At 38.9% G+C, this 22,442-nt stretch overlaps 4 protein-coding genes across 6 annotated transcripts in view; 3 read left to right on the top strand and 1 right to left on the bottom strand.

Moving 5' to 3' along the window:
- LOC146472561 (uncharacterized) overlaps positions 1–2,796 on the top strand; it is a 39,662-nt gene extending 36,866 nt beyond the window's left edge. For both annotated transcript variants that reach the window (XM_085119295.1, XM_085119294.1), the window contains exons 35-39: positions 310–366; positions 867–986; positions 1,368–1,421; positions 1,781–1,861; positions 2,066–2,796. In XM_085119295.1, coding sequence (XP_084975421.1) covers positions 310–366; positions 867–986; positions 1,368–1,421; positions 1,781–1,861; positions 2,066–2,155 — 402 coding nt within the window. In that variant the 3' untranslated portion in view covers positions 2,156–2,796. The remainder of the gene's footprint in view (positions 1–309; positions 367–866; positions 987–1,367; positions 1,422–1,780; positions 1,862–2,065) is intronic.
- Positions 2,797–7,729: 4,933 nt separating this feature from the next.
- LOC146472560 (transmembrane protein 128-like) lies at positions 7,730–11,700 on the bottom strand. The gene is made up of 4 exons (XM_085119277.1): positions 11,460–11,700; positions 11,160–11,319; positions 10,812–10,973; positions 7,730–9,586 (listed from the first exon to the last, which is right to left on the bottom strand). Exons 1-4 carry the CDS (start codon positions 11,542–11,544, stop codon positions 9,484–9,486), a joined length of 510 nt encoding a protein of 169 aa, XP_084975403.1. The 5' UTR covers positions 11,545–11,700; the 3' UTR covers positions 7,730–9,483.
- Positions 11,701–11,742: 42 nt separating this feature from the next.
- Positions 11,743–22,442, top strand: part of LOC146472556 (zinc metalloproteinase-disintegrin-like MTP8) — a 49,826-nt gene continuing 39,126 nt past the window's right edge. For both annotated transcript variants that reach the window (XM_085119273.1, XM_085119272.1), the window contains exons 1-9: positions 11,743–11,882; positions 12,056–12,174; positions 12,404–12,480; positions 12,592–12,664; positions 15,276–15,358; positions 16,102–16,165; positions 16,651–16,699; positions 17,408–17,469; positions 18,070–18,135. In XM_085119273.1, coding sequence (XP_084975399.1) covers positions 11,819–11,882; positions 12,056–12,174; positions 12,404–12,480; positions 12,592–12,664; positions 15,276–15,358; positions 16,102–16,165; positions 16,651–16,699; positions 17,408–17,469; positions 18,070–18,135 — 657 coding nt within the window. In that variant the 5' untranslated portion in view covers positions 11,743–11,818. The remainder of the gene's footprint in view (positions 11,883–12,055; positions 12,175–12,403; positions 12,481–12,591; positions 12,665–15,275; positions 15,359–16,101; positions 16,166–16,650; positions 16,700–17,407; positions 17,470–18,069; positions 18,136–22,442) is intronic.
- Positions 19,270–22,372, top strand: LOC146472559 (recQ-like DNA helicase BLM). The gene is made up of 3 exons (XM_085119271.1): positions 19,270–19,651; positions 19,818–20,092; positions 20,452–22,372. Exons 2-3 carry the CDS (start codon positions 19,901–19,903, stop codon positions 22,099–22,101), a joined length of 1,842 nt encoding a protein of 613 aa, XP_084975397.1. The 5' UTR covers positions 19,270–19,651; positions 19,818–19,900; the 3' UTR covers positions 22,102–22,372.

The raw sequence follows: 22,442 nt of genomic DNA, 5'->3' as shown, positions 1-22,442 counted from the left end.
CCTGTTCTGTAATTTTTAGCGACTTAATTATAATTAATTAATTATTAATTATCTGGTGGGAAGTTACCCTCGGCTATAGTGAGGAGCCACAGTGAATGCCAGTTCAACCCTGTTTGATCCTTCTTGATTGGCAATTGGGCAACCATTACATGAAATAATTCCACATCTCTCCGAACGTCTTACTACAGTCAGTCGTTTCCACTTGGATGACACCTCGCTACTACAGACCACAGCCGGCAAGATGATTTAAGCCCGTAAGATGATTCTAAAATTATGAGCCCCCATTTTGATTTTACTCTTTCATTTCAGATAACCAAGGAGCGCAAGATGAAACATTCGCAGCACCACGACCCAATACACGATCAGGTAAAAACAACTTTGGTGGAAATTAAAACAAAGGATGTGTCCGCAACCAAAAAATGAGCTCCTCAGCGAGAAGTAGATCGAAGGGCGATGCATTCTCTTGAAATCTCCTTTTTCAACCTTTTCAGTTGGAGCATGCCCGAGGCCCCTCCCCTAAGGACTGACACAGAGTTACAGCCCCTCTCCCCTCATATAAAATCTTCGCTTCGTCTACCCACTTCATTTCCTCTCTCCGCATCACCCAGCGCCCCGTTGGAAATTAACAGAATAGAGAAATTTAGCATCACATTTACGGCAAATTAAAATCTAATGCCGTTCGACGTTTTGTTGATACTACCATCATTATCAAGTTAAAGTGACTGTTACGTTGCCTTGATAATGTTCAACGAAACGTCGGACAACATATCTTTTAATTTTTCTTCAGAAGTTTTCAGTAAACCTCTATTTGCCAGTTCTTTTATTTTCCATATGATCTGAACGAAATACTTTCTGTTTGTTTGTAGTGCTTTTATTTGGATCATGACATCAGGCAGAGACTAAAGAAGGACTATGGAGTAGAGGGTTGGGCCATCTGCCAGTGCTTAGGTGACGCCGTGTTCATTCCAGCTGGCGCCCCTCATCAGGTACCTTAGCATTTATGAGCCTTAGAGAGCCTCCTCTCTTTGCGCGCTCGTGTTGGTAAATACAAGTTGCTCTGTGTGAATGTCGCGATAACAGTTTCTAAAAAGTGTTTGAGATAAAGAGAACTGTCTTTTCTTTTCATCTGAGCTGAAAGATTTCTCTTTTCAAGTAAATTTAGGACGACATTTCTGGAAACGTTCGCTGACACTTAAGAGCGACTTTGTACTCCAGTAACTCCAATCACCTCTAAGGAGGGATTTCTTGTCATCATTGCATGTATTCCGGGCCCCTTACGTTTGTCGATACGACCTAGCTTAAGTATGTAGACATTGTTATGTTCTTGCTCGAAGTTCAGACACTGATTCTGCAACTTGTTCTTTCAGGTTCGCAATCTGTACAGCTGCGTCAAGGTGGCTGAAGACTTCGTGTCTCCTGAGGTAGGATGCTTACAAAAAATGTTTAAAAATTGTTGCCGTTGTCGTTGTTGATTTGGTCATGTTTGTCGAAGAAGTGTAGTTGTTGCTGTTGTGTTTGCGTTTGTTGTTGATTTCTGAGGTCTTCTCTGTTGGTCATGTTGTCAAACAATTGTTGTTTCCTTTCAACCAATCAAACCGCGCCCACTCTTCACGTGACTTTACGTCAACTATTCAAAATGGCGTCGACTAACGAAGAACGCCAATCGACTTTTGATTTTATCGACGAAATTTACAATAACCCTGTGTGAAGGCACTTGAAGCGACAGGATCGTCAGAACCTGACCGTATATTCAAATGTGTTCTTTCCTGTTCTTTACCAGCGTATCGATCACTGTTTTCGGATGACTCAGGAGTTTCGTCACTTATCGGACAAACACACAAATCACGAGGACAAACTTCAGGTAATGACGGTAATTCTTGTCTTATTTTTCTTTTATTTTTTTGTTGTTTTATTAGTTTAGTTCAGTTTAGTTTTAAGTTGGCTCAAATGTAGAGCTTTGCATCTCAAAACAAAACCACACACATAACTTGGGACAGTATCGTTTGAAAACACCCCGACCGCTTGACTGTAGAATTAAAGTTCAAACCTCTGTGTTGCTTTTTAGGTGAAGAACATTATCTACCATGCGGTGAAGGATGCGCTGACCTCACTCAAACATTACGAACAGGAAGAAAACCTAACCAATCCACAGTAGCACAAAAACAGGAATAGCCTAAAGTTAATGAAATGTCTTTGTATGTAGTAGATTGTCCATATTCGATAGCGGATCTTCGCGAGTTTTTACAAGGTTCCGATTATTATCCAATCAGATATAAGCTTCTTCAGTGAGATAACGTTCCTCTGTTACTAAGCAACGCGTTTAACCAATATTCACAGGCTCAATTTCAAGAAATCGATTCGTGTGTTCTTTTGTAAGAAAAGTCAATGATATAGAAACAGTTTTGTAAAGAATATTTCATCATTCGTTGACATTGTAAGTGAATATATCCACTAATCTAAGTCCATCCAGTTTCCAATGGAGTGCAGTATCATTTGAGGCCCTTTTCACACGTATGTGTTTTCTATTAGAAATTTTTTACATGGTAAGCCGCCTTTCGTTCACTTTGTAACGAATGAACATGCACCGAAAACCGAGATTGATAATAACTACGACCAGAGCGGATATTTGAGTTAAAGCGGAGCGCATTGTTCACATTTGGACGGTAACAACGAACAAAAGTGGACCAGTTTGTCGTTCCGTCTTCCCATGAACGGTAAAAAACGATCGCAAAATAGAGTTTTCGATTGTTTTCAATCGTTTAAGGGTGTGTGGTATAAACCAACGGAATAGAAATGCATCGAAGTGGACGGAAAACTCTTTGAAATGGCGTTTCAAAAGTTTCTTACTTCAAGTTAAACTAACAAAAGCGAAGTACGTTTTTACAATAACTGGCTCGTAGCTATTGTCTATAAGAGTACAGACAATAAAAATGACGTCAGATGTAACGCGCGCGCTTTCTCAACGAAAAAAATAGCCAATTCCGCTCGTACTTTTTCCATGTTATTGTAAAAAACAAATCGACGGCAGTTTTCTATGGTCTATACTCTTATAGACCATAAAATGACGCCATAAAATGTCCAAAACTTGGCAGTGAAACCACTCGCCTGCGGCTCGTGGTTCCACTTGAGTTTTGAACATTTTTGACGTCATTTTATGGTCTATAAGAGTATAGACCATAGAAAACTGCCGTCGATTTGTTAAGTGGTCGGGCAATAGTTTGATTTGATAAAACGGTTTGAATTCACGCCTGTTGTTGATACCGTCGAAAGTTTGTTTTTCCAAAAGTTAGAAGTAATTGTTATATAGGAATTTTGACTACTTCTATTGTACATGTACAGAAAACATAAGAGAAAAAAGGTTAAGTTAGAGACGAGTTTTGACATATTAGTATTGACGTAGAACTGATCAGCCAACACTGGTGTCTGTATTATCAGTGAATTTGTTCGTTTGTTTTCTTGTCGTCTGCCCGCATACAATTTACAAGAGTCCCCTTTTCATTTCTGAGATGCAGACCGGCGCAGACAAGAGTTTGCCTTGACTCGTAACTCATCGATCGTGAACAAGATAACCTCTTTACGAAAGTAGTTTCTCACAATGTATTTGAAGCGCATAGCTGTTCAAAGTATCTGCTGACTTTAATCTGAGCCCACAGTTGAAATGCGCATGGTTTTTTTTTTCTACCGCTGGTGAATATTAAGGCCACAGGCATGCTGATTTGCTGAGCGAATGAAACGAAAAGGGGACTCTGGAAGACGAAAACTGGCTGAAGTAGTTAAACGTACAAGAAATTGATTCTTTCATGAAAAACCGCTTAAAATTTACCGTAATGTTGGTCTCGCGAGCATTTGATGTGATTACTATTTTATGTATATTTATAGGCATTTTATTCCAGGAAACTAGTTTTGAATTTGTTTTACTATGTAAGAGGTGATGAGTACATGAGACGGTACGAGTAAGACAGCGTATCAAGTGAATATATGAAAACTGCGGCTGGTTTCATTAACATTAACGCAAAAGAAGAAAGAAATGGGAAAAAAACAGTTTATCAAGAATCATATTATTAACTCTTATAACTGAATTCAAAATTTGCAGTAATCCTGAATTTGGCTAAACCCTGTTTCAGACAGCCGAGCCGTGACTGGTTTTAAAACATCGTGGGGTGGAACCTCTTTACCCCGCTGGGGTGTTGCGCAAATCATGATTTTACTGAACCGGAACGCTTTGCTTGTCTGGATAAATCACACCATTTTTCTGGTGTTTTTGGGAACCGGTTTTGGCTGAAAAGAAACCAGGGTTATTATCATACTCGTACAGTCGTCTCAGTTGTAGTCAGCCAAGCGAAAAGCTAAGTGCGGTTTCAAATTCAACCCTTCCACTGAAATTCGGTGAAGGTTATTTGGATGTAACTGTAACAGATACAGAGTAGTTATTCGATTTACGAGAATTTTTTTTAACTTTTCAAGTATTTATTCTGTAGTCAAAATATACATTGAAAATGGCGGCGATGAAATTTTTGCCCTCCGAACACTTGATTGGCAAAAAGGCTCGCCATGTCTCTATTTTGTCGCGGAAGGTTTTATAAAGATGTTGGTTGGGTGTACATAGCATGTGTAACTTTGCGCTGGTTTGTATATTTTCAGCTTGCTTTTCCGACGTATAGCATGTATTCTGCAGATATTTGGCGTACATTTTTCGGCTGCTCGATAATAAATGTATTTTTGTACGGACAGACCGTGAATGTGTTGTCATTGTAGCAATACAGGCCATCATGCACAGTGGCCTTAGTGCTGGGTTACCCTGCCTCGTCCCTGGCACCTTCGCGCGCGTTTTGTGGAAAGACTGGCGAAATAGGGGCGCAAAGCTTCATGGGAAAGACACGACCACGCGCTCCACGTTTCACTAAAGAGAGACTGCTGGCGACGAGGGGGGTGGGGGGTACTAAGGTGTGCCCCCTTAGTGTGCCGGAAAAAAGTTTATTCGGGGAGGCGCGGCTCCTCTTACCCTTTTAGCAACGTTTTATGCATGAAACGTGTGTCCCTTTCGTATACCCTTGAGGTAAGCCAAAGTCTTAATTTCTTCTGCCAGCAAACTTAATCGATTGTTCCCCCAGCTAGCACTACCATTTCGCATACTACGAGGGTAAAAAAAAGAAAAGGCGCCCCTTTCGGACAGAGCCTCCGGGTATTTAACCCCGCCCCCGTATAATACCTGCCCGGGGTACCACTCGAATTGAAGGGGGTTGATTTGATGTTTGTTATCAGTATTACTGCAGCCCATGCACATGTGGATTTAACAGTGGGAAAAAGAGGATTCAATGAAGGGGACAAAACGTTTTTTTGGTCCTGTTAAATGTAAATTAAAGCGCTGTTCGGACAATGTTTTTGGTAGTGACCCAAATTTCTGCAAGGCTGTTGTAGTGCCTAAAAGCTGTAGAATTAAGTGCTTTATCATCATTCAAGTTAAAGTTTGGGGTTAATTATTTGCCTCAAAAGAGTGACATTATCAAGAACGGCTCTCCCACGCACAAAGTCTGCAATAAGCATGGACTCAAAACAATTTGTGCTTAAGAAGCCGAGGACGCTGCACAGATTTATTGTCTTTAACAGGGTTAGGATTTAAAGGGCCAAGCCGTAACCTCCACATGTAGACCTATGTAAGCTCTTGAGTGTCAGCTATGGTCCTGTCACTACCGTGACAACCGCAGCATACAAATGAATGAAAATTCATCCGTGTGTCCTATATCACTCTCCTAAAGGTGGGTTTGTCAGTGAGGGATATAAGTCTTCCCTCCGGCTGTCTCTGCTCCCACCCTTAGCCGTCTCCTCTGCAAAGGGCTTCTTCAGAGAAACGGAGAGAGAAAGAACGGGAGAAGGGGAGAGAAAGATTGGAAACGGAGAGAAAAGACGGAAAGAGAGAAAAAATGACCTACATCAAGGCGTGCGGAATCACTTATAAAGATGTTTCAAAAACGTTTTTGAGCTTTAAGAGTTGGGTTGATTAAGAGATGAGAAAAGAAAAATTTTTCAGCCTGTTGGAATCTTGTATAAGCGGATTCGGATTAAAAAATTCTTTCACTTCAGAGAAACAGGTTTGCGGCTTTTCGTTTCGTTTGAGCTGCGTTTCTGACTCGACCGTGACACTCAGCATGAAGTTTACCACTGATTCCTGTTTTCTTTTTCTTTTTCCTCTTTCACAAGTTAAGCCTACCGGCCTTTCACAGCCACCCACGCAAGAGTAAAGGTCCTAGCCCACATCACTCATCCCTATATGACGGTCGATTTTATGAATATTATGTTCAAAGTTACCGTTTGTTTTGGCAAACAAACAGATAAGAAAGTTAATAGCGTTCCCGGTGTTGAATAAGGGAAGCATTTATCGGCGTTTTCGACCATCTTTTGATTAAAATCCGATTTCCGTCTGGCCAAAAACGTTCAGGATTTCCAAATTAGGTTCGAATTTCCTGAGTTTCTACGAGAGCCGGTCTACACAACTTCCTGAGAGCGCGAAGTGAAACTCTTTCGAGGAAATAAATCATTCGAAATTTTCTCTTTGAGTTAAAGGCTGTTTTCAGCTGCATGCAGAATACACGTTTTGCCAAGGCTAATTATTTTTTAAATGGTCCTATTACTAAACTAAAATCCCATTTCCCTTTATGTCTGGCTTTTGATAGTCGCATCATGATAAGGACATCTTGGATCACAAAAGGACCGCAAATCTTCACAGGCTTAATCAATCTGAATAATCCGAATAGTAGCGATTACCCACACATCAAAACACCGGAGAGGTCCGTACAGTGTAAAGCAGTCGTATATTCGTTTCGTTGGTGTGGCACTCTGAAGGATTGATAATGGATAAATATAAAAGTATGGCTATGATGACTCCAGAGACGCAAATCGCTGGAAGAGCGAAAGCGGTTCCACGAGACTCCTCGTTCAAATAGCGCGCGTTCGTGAACAAGTACCGCCAGTACGGACTGTGGTTTTGCAGTCTAGAGAAGGCAAATCCCTAAAATAAATGGAATTAAATAAATGGATGTTAACACAGCTGATTTTTTGCCATACAAGAAACAAAAAAATTACAGCCACACTGGAAAGTAGAAAATAATTTCACCCACAGAAGTAGAGCCCATCGTGCACAGCCCAGCTCATATGAAAAGAGAAACCCCTTGAAGAATATCATAAACAGTGCCCCGAGAAACTCCGGAAATTGCTCCTTAATAGTGTTCATCTGAATGGCCACACTTCAGTGCATCACCAGACTTTAAACCTGCAACCAACCACCTTACAAAACTCGACGACGAAAAGTTTGAAGTTTGCCAATCTGTGTACGCGATGATGTCCATCAGGCCTAGCATTTTAATCTATTTATTCATTCCTAACTCTACTGAAAGGAAAGAAGCTCAAACCGGAATTATGCCAGCTGCATTGATAATACCAGTTTACAAAGCTATTTATTTGCACAATTCTAAGCGGATAACAGTTCCACGGGATTAATTTTTTAAGTGTTACTGTTTAATGTTACCTCCACTCCATGTCATGCTTTGTATTCTTCAGGTTTTTAAAAAGCGTACTGTACCTTGTAAGTGTTTTCAAGTGACTTTCTAATTTCTTCAATTTTACCTTTAAAGCTGAGCTATTTTCTTTACTGATTTACCATTTGTTTTGTTAATACACTGCTACTAATTAACGTTTCTTTAAAGCATACAAAAAGCTGTTTAGTAAGACATCATTCCAAAGTATAAAAGTTGCACACAGGCGTTTATTGACTCTCTGATATTTACAAATAAATATACAGTTGCAAAGGAGTAGTCAAATTTACACCTCTATACAAAACGAAAATATTTCTTTTTCTTAACTAAAAATTCCTTTCAAGCAAGACTAATATTTTACCACCTAAAAATGTTCCAGAAGCCAGGCATTTTACCCCCTACAATGGATTAATTGCTTCTTGCTTATTAACATTGGCTACTGAAACCCTCCGGGAGGGGGTGGGTGTTTTCTTGTTTGGCCATTACGGGGGCGTGCAGATTAGTTGCGGTCAAACGTAAAATATAAGAAGAGTTCGTTGAGGTCTCAAACTGATAAGCTTTTTTTGAGTCTGTGAGTTTATTAAATCACTCTATGGTATACTTAAAAAGTTTCAGAAACCAATAAGTTAATAAGTTAGTTTTCCATAAGTCACACATTTAACCAGAAAACAAAGGCGCAATGCCGACCAGGCCCCAGTTGTTCAAAGAGTGGATAACTTTATCCACTGGATAAGTCACTATCCAGCGGAGCAAATGTGCTCCAACTAACGCCTTTGGCAAGTTTTCCACACAATCCCATACTTAAATTTGGCATCTGCTTTTACACTATCCACAAATTATAGGGCTACTAGGAAAATCTTGCACACAGTTCGTCTGCCGGATAGCGACCTATCCAGTGGATGAGACTATCCGCTCTTTGATCAACTGGGGCCAGTCTTAAAGACTTGAAACATTTTTTTGTAAATTGTGAAATGATTTAGTTAACTCATAGCCTCACAAAAAAACTTATAGTCTTTGAGCTCTCATTTCTAAAAACCTTATCTTTAATGTACTTTTCTTATTTTTAATGTTTGAGTGCAGTCAACAAAGGGTATGATTTTCAGACTTTTTGTGCTCAGCAGGGGATTGATTTCAATTCTTTTTATCTTAAACCTTTTGGAATTCAAGTTAATCATAATTGAATGTCCTCAAATAGGTAGAACTTCAGAACAATTTTTAAACCAATATTAAATTATGTCAACATCAGCCCCAGCATTGGCACAAGGCAAATACAAGCTAAAACTGCTGCTGATAGAATGAATTTGTACTTTTGTACCACCTGTGACTCTATTAAACAGGGTTAAAAATTGAGGCATTTTGTTTCAAATTGCATAGGGAAATCAAGATTGTTGTCTCAAACAGGGACACGCCACACCTCCTACCCAAGGTTTAGTACTGTCACCCCTTCACCCCTGGAAATCCTTAACAGGCAACGCTACCTATCCCCTGGTGTCAGATCCTACTCACGTTATGCTGTCCACTACTAATACAGACAATTTGACAGAGCTTCTACATTTGACATACAGTCAATACAAACTTTTCCTCAAATTACACATTGGTTTACTTTACAGTTATTTTTTTATATAATTCTGGCACCTCTTTGCAACTGTCTACATTGCTTCACAAATATAACAACAGCTTTCTCGTCCACATGCTTACTGAATGTCACATATGGTTGAACCCTAGCAACCTGAGCCATCAGGGATTAATTGACTGCAGTGAAAGAGAAACCACTTTCAATTTCGAGTTAGTAAGGAGCTACAGTTAACTGGAGTTGGAGTAGTCAAGATTCTTCTGTTATATATGCACACATGAAGATATCAGCTCAATTCTGTTTTGCAGACTAACAGAGCAACCTACTGTTTAAATACATTAAAATTACATGTACAGAAGAAAAAATTGAAATTGCCATAATCTATACAGGTATTAAGGTGGCTAAAAAGACGACGCCCATGAATAATGTCAATGTTATGAATGGTGTGAGAATTTTCCACACTGGCCACAATGCATATGTTGAGCTGCAAATAAAAAAGGAAAATATTGTTGGTATCACCCATAACAAACAGTTTCAAGACACTCAAAACTGAGTTCTTTTATTTGCAAGGATTGCACTTAGCCATTTTCGTGATTATGAGGAGAATGATGGGTATACCAAAAAACTATTGGTTTAGGTTATTTCTCTTCAATTTTTAAAAGACTTTTTGAGTTTGTTGTTGGTTCTCGTCCTTGCTCCAAGAGGTTTTTCTCTGGGTTCTCCGGTTTTCCCCTCTCCTCAAACACCAACATTTCCAAACTCCAGTTCAATTATGGACGGTGCCTACTAATACCGAAGTATTTTTGTGCGGTTTATGACTATGCGGGAAAAGCAGATCTTAGCAAGGGCTATTGGAATCCAAAAAGAAAATTGGGGGTAACCATGCATTTTTCAGAGAAAACTAAGCAATAATATCTCTAAAAAGCGCCAAAATATAAAGCAATGTATGGGATTTTTTTCCTAAATTGAAGCTTAATTATCTCTGAAAAATGCATGGTTACCCCCAATTTTCTCTTGAGATACCAAAAGCATTTGTTAAGTTCTGCTTTCTCAGTATATTTTTAAACCGCGCAAAAATATTCCTGTACTAGTAGGCACCACCCATAGGAAACCCGAGTATCTCGAGATGTGCAGAACGTATGCGCAGTAACAATAGTAGGCACCGTCCTTAAGTGAGTGCCACATGTTTGTCAGTGATAACAGACAGTTAAGTGTCATCCACATTAAACAAAGTTGATTGATTGATGGATTGATTTTATTGTAGTAGCCCTCGAGGAAGAAAAAGCATATCACCTTCTATTTTAGTCCCATTATCCCATGCCAGTTGCATGTGAACCCCTGTCTTGATCCAACTTTGGGATGGTGTGAAATGACCAGAGTTCCCATTTGCTGACAAAGAATTCAATGCTTTCCCACTTCACATTACAGTTATTTCATCATTTTTCCACTGATAAAACTTCTACCGTACTGGATCCTGCCTTGATTTTGTACCCCTTTCAACATTCCACCAAACCTTTTCTTGTTTATGTTTACAACAACAACACTTTATTTATAAATTCAGTTTACTTTTTTCATTTCCTCACCAGTAAACCTGCTTCTTCATTTGTTCATTCCCAATTTCCAGGGTCGTGATGTGAATTCTCAAAAACACTTTTTGACAAATTAATATAGAGAAGAAAGTGTCCAAGAAAAGAAAATGATGTCCTTACCAAATCATCCCAGCGATGAATGATGCAGTTGCAATGGGTATAACATAAGGAGAATGCTTCTCCCAGTCAGTGATCTTCTTATAGTAGCTCAACCAGAGAACACAGTAACATCCAATACACAAGTTTATTGCTATGAGAGCACCTCCAACATACAACCATGTTCTGTGAAAAAAAAAAATATATAGGTACACAGTCAGCACCAAAGAAAGAAAGCAAGCAAGTGAGTACATAAGCTCATACATCATGTACGTTCTGGAAAATCAGGTTAAAATTCAAAAACTATTTGAATCCCATGGATGATCTGTTTATATACCACCTTTTCTATCTCTAAACTAACTCTAAACTCACCTATGTATCCTTGGATCAAACCTCACTGCGATGTAAAAGTCTGTGTAATAGAACACAGCTATCGCCGCTACCATCCAAAACACAGAATGAGGATTTATACGGGAAGTGTTTCTCGGGTCATTCTCCTTAAGGATCCTTTCTCCCTCTGCTTTTATCCTCTCTAAAAGCGGAAAAGAACAGGAAGACGTCTTCCATCATACGCACCCGATATCGATGTAAGCTTTAGGGCTGGAAGGGCAAAAAAAAACATGATGATAAATATCTCTACATATTGACTAAGAATAAGTTGAGGTTTCTTACGGTCCAAAGTACGATCATATTGTCCTTCTCTGTAGCGAATAAAAGCAGAAGTAAGGTCGTCGTGTAGGTTCGTGCGGGACGCCATTTTGACCAAGCACAACACTACCGACTCTCTCCCCCATAGCAGTGTTTTGTTCGTATAGCTGACTGCAATTTACAGTGGGCTCGTGAAACAAACATGGTCAGTATCAGTGCGCCCTATCATCCATTTACAGGAAGTTCGAGAGCAGAGGACGTGACGTGGGAGGAAAAAAAAACAGGGTGGAAAACCAGGATGCAATAAGGTTGTACAAATGACGATACACCCTAGTCACATCTATGAGGAAGACATTTAATCATTTTGAAACTAACAAACGGGGATGAATTTACTGAGGATCTTTTTGCTGGCCCTTGTTGATCACCTGAGCTTGTTTCAAACGACAGGTACGGAACACACGCACAGTATTTGTCTGTTTATTTCTCGTCTTCATTTGTTGGTTTTACTTTAGTTTCCTTTAGACAGTTTTCGAGTATTTGGAAATTTCAATTTTTTTGTCAGTAATACTCTTAGAGAATCTTAGTATCTTGCGATTTATTTTTGCGATTTTCCCGTACAGAATCTAAATTTGTAGACGGCAGTAATTTCGAGCAGGATTTACGGAGCTATGAAATTGTCGCACCTCAAATGCAAACTCAAGGCCGATGGAGGAGGGACATTTCGACGCAATCCAATTCGGTGAGTGAGCCAATATCAAATCTGCGACTGTACGATTTTACGGCTCTCTTCTTTGATATTTTAAAAATTCAGCTAGCCGCTTGTGTTTCGTTTCTATTTGTTGACTTCCTAGCTTTGAGAACCCTGCTGAGAGACAATCGATCGAAGCTTGGCGCGCTCACGTACCCCAATTGAAATTTAAACTCATTTAAATTCAGCCATTTCAAGTCAGACTGTAATTTTCTTTCAGGGTGATCATGTCGGAAGAGCGGTCTTCTACTTGAAGGGATTCGGCAAGGATTTTCTTTTAGATGTCTCCCAGAACCGGTAAGCCTTTGTCGCGAGCCAAGATGGTAAAACAAGCTTTCCGTGAGATATGCAACAGGGCTCTTCAATTATCGGTTTTTTTTCTTCATTACTTTTTTCCTGCATCTACAGTGTGTTGCTGTCTGCCAATTATATTTCAAGATCTTTTGATGCAGATGGTGGTGAAGTTATTCGAAAGCATGAGGTTTGTTTCATTGTTTTTTGACATCAGAGTAATTTATGCTATCCAGGGAAAGCGAGCCTGTGTTTACTCAACTGAAATGCAAAATCTTCTTATAAACACTGCGTGACATGTGTTGCTGCCATTTTAATTTGTTTATATTTAATTATTCGTAATCCAGAGGATTTTCCCCTAGTTTTGTCGCGGTTTTTTATATTGCTCTTCGATGAATGCAGTGAAAGAGTTCTTATTGCACGTAAGCGCGTTGAAACCACAATAAAAAATTGAATGGATTTCCGTTTTGGAATCTAATCGGCCGATGACAGCTTTGCAATTCGAGAATGTCTATTCATGGGAAGGATCTTGTTCCTTCCTTACGAAACTTGAGCCTGTTGTTTCTTTCTGGATGTGAACAAGAGGTATCTCTTTATGTACATGTACATGTTTGCTATACTGAAGAATGTTTACTTCTGGAATATTTAATGGTTAATACCCGTTGTCGACTCCGCTGACATTTTATCTATTATCCTGATCTTTATTCCATTGTTACATTTCCAAAAATGGAATTCATGACCAACCTTATGCATATGAGGTCATGTACAAAATAAAGTGTCAACTGACACCTTTACAAAAATAGCCAGCTGCGGCAGGCACTGCACGAATAAAATATATAACACAAAGCTTGCGAGTTCAAATTTGGCACAACCATGTCCTAGCCAACCATCTTAGAGTTCCTTAGTGTCTGTATTATAAATATAGGTGTACCCTGTATTTAATATGTAATTATTTTATATACACTACTTGACTATAATAAATAAATTAAGGGCATGTGGCCCACCTCCCAGGTATTGGGTGCATAGTGGGGTAACATTTAATCCTTGGACTATTATTTTAATGTTATGTAGGGGCTCTCTGGAATTAATTATTAGGATTGCCCTTTTATTTATATATTTATTTATGTACCGGTATTTCATTTTTTTATTATTATTTTTTTTTAAGGGGGGGGGGGGGTGGGGGGGGTGATACTTGGCATTTGCAGGTGGTCAATTTCAAGCAGCATCATGGTCCCCATCCTTAGCCACTTTTATATTTGGTAGAATTTTAGGTTGCAATGCAGGCATTTTCTGGCGGCACGCGGAAGTCAGAGTCTCAGTTAGTCGTAAAGTCATAGCTGCCACGTTGGATTTTTAAAATTTTAAGGAGTTGGGGAAAGGTGGGGGAGGGGGGGAGAGAGAGAGAGAGAGAAAATTCCTTATTTTTCAGCCCTTCCCTTCCCTCCCACTCCTTTTTCTTTGGCCCTAATGCTCACCCCATTGGTCACACTTTTTACTCTCCCCAATTGATCTTCCTCTGCTTTTAACATCCTATATGGCGACTATTACGCTGGACCAAAATAATATGCCTGCAAGGCAGGTGGTTTAAAAGTCAATCCACTTTACAGATATCTCACTATCACAAACCCTATCTTTCATTGCATACAGGATCTTACTAGGATCGTACAGAACTGTAACAATGCAGAATGGCAGTGCTATGAAGCAACCCCTGCCAGATTATGTTACCAATAGAAAGTTGACTGTCCTCCATGATCACAAATATAATTAACTACAGAGCAACCTTGATTTTATGATATGGCAAGAGGACAGCAAAATCATGTCATTGAATCAGGATATTGTTGTAAACGAACTCTTGATTTATAAATAACTTTTGCCAGGACACAGAATGTTGATTGTTAAATTGGGAATATTGCTAGAGTTAAAATCATAGAATTGGGGTTCCACTGTACCGGTAATACACAAATTCTAGATTTTGATTAACCCGCAGATGTGAAAGATTAATGGACTCAAAGTTTGTTAAACTAAATAATTCAAAATATATGTAAGTTGGAGAATGTGTAGGAAGTATCATTATTTTATTCCTCGCGAAGCGAGAGCTGAAGGCCCAAGCGTAGCGAGGTTAATAAATTTGTCGGGCCGATCCTGCCCGAGCGGAGCCAAGCCGCGTGAATTCAAGCGAAAAATATATTTATATATATGTATGTTTATATATTTCGTTGAAGGTGTCCGCACTGTTGCCTAGCAACAGTGAAAAACAAAGTATGAATGACGTCAGACTGTCTGGCGTTGTCTGGAGCAAAATTTGCATACATTGGGAGAGTTTGCGTGCCAGATCAAATTTCAACTGCAATGTTTATCAATATTCACTGGATACAGAACTATCTCTCCAGAAATTCTTTTCCTTTTCTTCCAGAAATCTTTTTGTGAAAGATTGCATTGAAGAAATTACACGTTTTGTGATCGCCGTAAAATAATTTTCCGTGGGAATAAATTCATCGAACACGACAGCGCTTCACGCACGTTGTACATTTCGTCTCGTCAGAAATAGATTTTCCACCGCAAATTAAACTAGCCTGTGGAACCTCGAAAAACCCATGCTCATCAAAATAGTTGCTATGTTCAGAAACCTTATAATCTCCTCATTTGATGCTACAATACGAGTAAAGAGAGCTTTCCACCCAGCCCCAGCTTCGCGAGGTTTTGCAAGTCACGTATTTCTAGTATATGTTATAACATTTACAAGGAAATTCAATTATACTTTGTATATTTGTAACCGACTATTATCATATTGTTTCCTGCAGAAAAATGACAATTGTTTCTATCAAGGAACCGTGCAAGGTTTTGAGCACTCAAGTGTTGCCATCAGCACATGTCAAGGACTGGAGTGAGTCTCCACATTTCTGCTAAAACTGCCAGTTTTTCTTTAAAAAATAGTATATGGAATGATGTTAAATTGTAATGAAACAACCACTGATAAACTCCTTCCATGAGCTCAGGAGTCCTTTGAGCTGTTAGGGCAAGTAATTCATGGTGAGGTACCATATAGTCACCCACAAAACCCTAACCCTCCATATAATTACCCTACCTTACCATGAATTATATGCCACTGTTAGACTGGGGGAGGGGATACTCCCCTATGTAAGCTACATGTATTGGTCTGGAAGTCTGGAAATGGGTATGGATTTTGAAGAACTGGGTATTGGTTCTAGATACCAGGGCCCAGTTGTTCGAAAGCCGATTAATGCTAATCCACGATTAAAAGTTAACCGAGGTTTTCATCTCACTCGTTAAAAAATGTTTTTTAAAGGCTAATTTCAAGCTAAAGGTAAAGAAAAGTCTAAGTCAAAACTGAGGGACAAAAATCTTTGACAGAACCTTTAATGATTAGTCATTAAACTAGAATCAAAGTTCACGCTAATCCAGGATTAGCTTAATCAGGCTTTGAACAACTGGGCTCTGGTCTGAAAAAGGGTACCAGATAAACATATTTTGGTCTGAAATTGGGTCAGGCCACTGAGCTGCACATGCCCATAAAAAAATTCCAAGGATAACCCCCTCCCCCACCCACCCACAGGTGTTAGACACAAAGTGAGTACCATTTTCTTCACGATACATTTTACGTTTAAGGGGGATGATTTATGATGGGAATGAGACATACTTTATCCAACCATTACCTGGAAATACAGAGCAGGTGAGTTGTCAAAGTTTTAAACGATAAAACATATTAGTTCTGATATGATGGTGTAGATAGGCCTGGCATGGCCTACCATGATATTACTAAATTGTCAATTTATTTATTTATTTTTATTTGTTTATTTATCTTTTTTTTTTATATTCCCCTTTGTAATGGAACTTCTAGCCATAATACATTTTCATAATACCAATTACTACCTGTATGTGAGATAGCTTTCCTCTCTAAGTAGAGGAGGGCAGTGGGGCAGGTCGCCCGAGGAGAAAGAGGTGCGAAATCTACATGTATGAGATTGGCGGGAGAAGGGTTAGTAAGGGTTTAGTTTTTTTTAAATTTATTTTTGCATAGCAAATTTAAATAAAATTACATGAAAATAGTAGAAAATTAAATTCCTCCCCCCCCCCTCCCCCCCTCACACACACCTTCCATTTAACCTCCAAAGGGTGTTTTTCTTGGTGTTGATTTTATTTTGCTTGATTACACAGTATATTATGTACCGATCCAGAGATGTTATACAAGGAGATAAACGATGTGGTAAGTTCAGCTCTTTTTCTATTCTTAATTCAATATTAAGTAACTGAAACATAGTTCACCTGTTGCTTTCATTCTGAAAATGTCAAAGACTTGTTACGTGGAGATCTTAAGTTTCCTCTCAAAATATTGGCTTTGTTCCACAATATTGTTTCAGAACAGACCACTAAATGCCTTTTACATTGAAAACATTACTTGGTGAGTAATTTTTTTTTTTAAGGCCAGCAACAGGCTAGGAATTTCATCATGGCTTTATGACTGGGGGTGTGCTTTGTACCGTCACTTGTTGTTCTTTATTGGTTAATGATAAAATATTTTTGAAAACATACGTTGTACTCAATAATGTAACCTAGCTTTCATAATGTAAGCAAATTATATAGGTGTACTAGATTGGATTGTTGCAACCCTGCTTGTTACAAACTGTTCGCACCTGGCAATAATGTTGCAGATCTGTAACAGCATGCAGGGAATTCATTGAACCTTGCGCCCAGCTGTAAATATTGCCAAGCTAACGAAGAGTCCCTACAGCTCAGGGGTTAGGGCATCTAGCTAGTGTACTTAAGGTAAGGGGCTTGGGTCCTTGTTAGAGACTGAAGTTGCAAGCTCCTAAAAGACTGGGTTCAGCTGAGTCATATTATCCAGATGTATTAATTTTATGAAGACCAAGAAAGATACACTTTTTAACACTTTTTAATTTGCATTTTATTGCAGGAGTTGATCATTCTAGTTCTAAACCTGTTATGGATGAACTAATTTCACTTGGAAAACACAGGGTGAGTTAGTACAAGTTTATATTATTATCAGCAATGATTATTTTGAGGATAACTTGCTGAAGTTACAATTTCCAAATTAAAGTACTCTTAGCATTGAAAAAGCTGATGCTACTTCTTTCTTTGTTCGTTTCTTTCTTTCTTCATTTTTTCTTTGTTTTTTCTTTGTTTGTTTAAAACTTTATTTATTTCTTAATTAATTAATTAATTAATTTATTTGTTTGTTTATTTATTTATCCATTTGTATTTCTTTATCTATTTACATTTAAGAAAATAATTGCATTAAGATGTTGATGTACAGGCAAACCGCTGGTAACAGACACCTCTCTTAAGCGGACACTTTTTCTGGCCCCAAGGGTGTCCGTTTACGGGAGGCTCGACTGTAGCATCTTAAACATTTGGCAATTTTCTGATGAGCTTTCATCAGCTGTGGAACTAATTCAGTTGAACCTTTGCTAATGAGCACTTCCCATGTAAGGGCATGGCAACTCTCTTGGAAGGACCTAACTGCTTTTTATTTTTAAGCTCGATCTCATTAAGTGTGTGGCAACCCGTGGGAGAATGGACCCTGCAATTCATGTCTAATGTGATATGTTTTTCTAGGCTCGGCGAAATGTGGAAAGTGAAACAAAATATGTGGAATTAATCATTGTCAATGATCGTAGTCAGGTATGCCTAGCTGATCACAGATGTTACAATATTGAGTACAATGTATGTTTTCAAATAATAATTGCTGTGGAAATTACTCACCCAGTTGCTTAAGAGTGCCTGACTGTAACTTTCGAGAATCGCTGGCCAAGCTTGAAAAATCGAAACTCCTGATAATTTGCCTGAAGTTTACTTTTGGGGAACTATCTTCGAAAATATTATTTGAATGTTCTGGAAATTTTTAGTTTTCGAGAATTTTGGAGAAAACGAAATAACGGGTTTTGCCTCATTAATTATGCAAAAATCTCACTCAAAATTAGCTAAATTCAATACGCTTGTGTTGAAACGGTACGCAACGCTAGAAAGCGAGGTTGGTTTTGAATAAGAGCATAACTCAGCTACTTTTTATCAATGGGACCTATGTAAACTTTTGTAGAACTTTAAAGGGTTTTATGGCTCTTTGAAAAATTGACATTTTGAGGACTTCGCGATGAGGCGAAAATTGAGTACGTTTGAAGGTTTAAAATGCATCTTGGTATGTCAGGTATCGACTCGAGAGGAACATTGTGATGAGGCTTGGGTCTTTGTCTTTAATAATACGAAATAAAAAATCTGGGCAATCAATGCACGCGCTGACGAAAACCAAAGTTAGCGAGGCTTCGTTAACAAATTTGCATAATTCGCAACTGTTGAGAAAATGCTATGTTGTGGCGACTCGGTGAAAACATTGACTCAGGCTATCTTCAAATGGTCATTTTACCTCATATTGCATTTGTCTGTTTCTCTTTCTTGTTGAATAACGTGGTAGGAAAGGTGTGGACAAAAAAAAGTGCGTGATCGGAAAAGAAAATATTTGCCAAATTCTGGTGGGAGATTTGCATAATGCAAATCTCCCAATAAATCTTTCTGCAAAGGAATCTGATTGGGAAGGTTTCGTTAAAAGACTATTTGACCGAAAAACTCCATATAAAAGGGGTCAAAACAACGTTTAATAATCCGATTTCAACAAATAATTGTCGAATCTTTCTAACCTTTTAATTATATTGCCAAACTGAAACTCGCTATTGCGTTACCTGCGTCACGTCAGTAGCTGTCGATATGCCTTAAAAGATGCCCACAAACCAACTTGTGCTGCGAAATCTGACTCGTCCCCAGTCGTCTCTCTTGTCACGCGTGACGGGGAGCGTAAAGGGTGATGGGAAGGCGGAAAGGAGAGAGACGACTGGCAGATCCTGTTTTCAAGATGGCGGACAGAATAATGGCGGACGGAGGGGGAATTTCTAATTTTGAAAATAGACCCTTCCATCATGCTTATTTGGATCGGAAGTTACCCTGCCCTCATATATCTTGCAGAAATGAGGCCGGTAAAGTGTTTTTCCAAGAGATAGGGCTCGCACAACATTTTAGAGTGAAACACGCGGCCGTTTCCTTCGACGAAGAAAAATATAATCGAGAAGCGTGGCGGATGTTTAAGTTGTTTCATGGTGAAGAAACTAAGCGACACTTGGATTGGCTTTCCGCAGAACGCCTACTTCAGGTTTGTTTTTATATTACTTCTCTTGTATGTATGTATGTATGTATGTATTTTACGGTCTAGTTGGCAATGAATATTCATGGTGGAACTAGTTTTTGTTTATAATTTTCCCACGTCGCAGATTTTTGTTCAAAACTATACCCCTATTTCTTTTTTTTCCTTCAAATAGGGAAGTTGTTACGAACGTTTTACTGTTGCGACTGCATATGAAGGTTGCCGAGTCCTTGAACTGGTGGCCAAATCTCCAAGAGAATGTGCCAGCGAGGCATCATGTTAATGCATTTCGGTCGACTGAACGCATATGGCAATGGTGCGCCAGAAGTAATCGAGGTCAACAAGCCAGGGCTGGCCGTCCACTTTAATGTCTGGTTCTCCAAACGATCTGTCAGTGGCAGTGGCAAGTTAATAACAATAGTGGTGCCAGAGGCTATTCTTATCAAACGGGTAGGCGATTCTGTTTCAGTGATACTTGAAATATTTATTTACTAAAACAGTTGTCATCTCAGACCAAAATAGATGTCAGTCTTTTGCAAAAAAGGCACAACTTTTGACTTGTTTAGACCAATTAACTGCAGCCAGGGGAAAAAAGTCCCGCAGATAGGCCTGTTGTTTGCACATTTCTGGAACCAATAAGATCAAAAGATGGACCTGATATTTAGTTTTAGATATACCCAAGAATGGTTCCAGAAATGTCCCGTGAAAACACCTGGACCATTTGGATTTCTCCATGTAAATGTATCTTATGTAAATTTATCTTATCATGTAAATTTATCTTATCATTAATAAGGGTTGCTTTCCTGCAGGACCTTACAGTGGATTCACTACAGGACTGTACCATGCCAGTTGATATTCCAGGAATCGACATTGAACTCTCTGGAAATAAGGCACTACACATACTAAGAGGAGTATTTCATTTACAACAATTCAGAGCAAGTCAGCAAGAGGCAATAGAAAGTATTTTAAATGACAAAAATACTGTGCTGATCATGCCAACAGGTGGTGGGAAAACCATTTGTTATGCCATTCCTGCCCTGATGAAACAGAAAATAACTGTTGTAATTTTTCCCCTGTTGGCACTGTTGCTTGATCAGGTCGAGCGGATGCGGTCGCAAGGACTCAATGTCTGCTATTTTATGTCTGACATGGATCCTACTGAGAAAGAGAATATCATGCACAAACTTAATTTGACCCCACCAGAGTACACTTTCTTGTTTCTAACTCCAGAAACTGTCTTGTCACCAACTGTGTTTGAATTAGTGCAAAAATTGTCTGCAAACAATCTTCTTAATTTTTTAGTTATTGATGAAGCCCATTGTATCGACACATGGGGTTTTCATTTCCGTCCCGCCTATGCAGAGTTATGGAAACTTGGAACTTTTGGTCGTCCTATTTTGGCAATGACTGGCACAGCAACGAGACGGACAGAGGATGTCATTTTACGCAATTTGAGATTGTCAACAGAAACCAAGGTGATTCGCCAGTCTGCAAATCGTGCAAATATATTGTATCATGTATTGAACAAAAAGTCAGATGGGAAAGTTGCACTTGTTGAACTCATAAAGAAAGAATATCCAGAGCAGTGTGGTATTGTCTACTGTGCTGAAAGGAGCGAGACTGTGGATGTTGCCTACTGTCTTCAAACAGTGGGAATCAATGCTGTCTTCTTTCATGCTGGCATGGATGTCATTACCAAACAACAAACTGTTGAAAGATGGAAATCGGGAACTGCCCATGTCATGTGTGCTACAGTGGCATTTGGCATGGGTATCGACAAGCCAAATGTTCGATTTGTTATCCACCACAGTGTGCCAAAGGATTTCGAGAGTTATGTACAGGAATCTGGAAGGGCTGGTCGGGATGGCAATGATGCACATTCGTACATCCTTTTTCGGTTTGAGGACAGAACAAAACATTTGAGGAACATTTCGTCTCTTCCCAACAGTGACCGCAAAATCATTTGTCTAGATGGGCTTAATGATGTGGTTAAATACTGTATAACCCCTGTTTGCAGAAGGCAACAAATAGTGACCTACTTTGATGGTAGTGATATCTCTGGCAACCCATGCAACAAGTCATGCGATGTCTGTTCTGCAAACAAACATTTTGCCTCTGTGGACCACAGTGAAGATGCAATTGAGGTTATAAATTGCCTTGAATCAATGCAGCAACTTCATGAGAAAGTCACAACAAAGTTTTTGGTGCTAACCCTTCGAGGGTCAAAGGCAAACACTGTAACTAGTAAGGGATTTCAAAATGTAAGAGAGTATGGGAAGGGAAAAACTAAATTTAGCGAGAAGGAATTACTGAAATTCATTCAATACTTAATCACTGAAAGTATTTTACATGAACAGCTGCGCCCTGTAAATGAGAACAGTACCACGCCTTATCTTGTGAAAGGAACCAATGCTAACAAACTCATCAGCAAAGAAATCAGGTTTTCTTTCTATAAATAATTACATGTGTTTTAATAGTGAAATTTTGTCTTGAGGCTTAGCGAAAAATGATAATGACATAAGATACATTGTAATTTGTATTCTAATTTCGTTTGTTGTTTTTGTTAAAGCCTGAGAGCCACGTTAAAATGTACATATTTATTTCATTAGCAAGTAGGCACCTTTTGTGCCAGCTGGCATAATAGGCCATTTCCGAGTTGTTTTGAAACTCATTATTAAAGTGAGGCTTTGTGCATAGTTTTTGTTAAGAAAATTAGTTTTCATTCATATGCAAACAATACTAATTTTCTTAACAAAAACTATGCACGAAGCCTCGCTTTAATAATGAGGTTCAAAGCAAC

The sequence above is a fragment of the Pavona decussata genome, unplaced genomic scaffold (genome assembly GCF_977016875.1).
Source record: "Pavona decussata unplaced genomic scaffold, jaPavDecu1.1 SCAFFOLD_98, whole genome shotgun sequence".
NCBI lineage: Eukaryota > Metazoa > Cnidaria > Anthozoa > Scleractinia > Agariciidae > Pavona > Pavona decussata.
Note: the sequence above shows the minus strand (reverse complement) of the source record. Positions and strands in the feature narration are given on the sequence as shown.

Coding starts and splice junctions, on each gene's coding strand:
- LOC146472560 (XM_085119277.1), bottom strand. CDS start 11,544: ATGGCGTCCCGCACGAACCTACACGACGACCTTACTTCTGCTTTTATT. Junction 11,320..11,459: donor ATATGATCGTACTTTGGACC/GTAAGAAACCTC, acceptor TTCCGCTTTTAG/AGAGGATAAAAGCAGAGGGA. Junction 10,974..11,159: donor TTTGATCCAAGGATACATAG/GTGAGTTTAGAG, acceptor TTTTTTTCACAG/AACATGGTTGTATGTTGGAG.
- LOC146472559 (XM_085119271.1), top strand. CDS start 19,901: ATGTGCCAGCGAGGCATCATGTTAATGCATTTCGGTCGACTGAACGCA. Junction 20,093..20,451: donor AGGCTATTCTTATCAAACGG/GTAGGCGATTCT, acceptor GCTTTCCTGCAG/GACCTTACAGTGGATTCACT.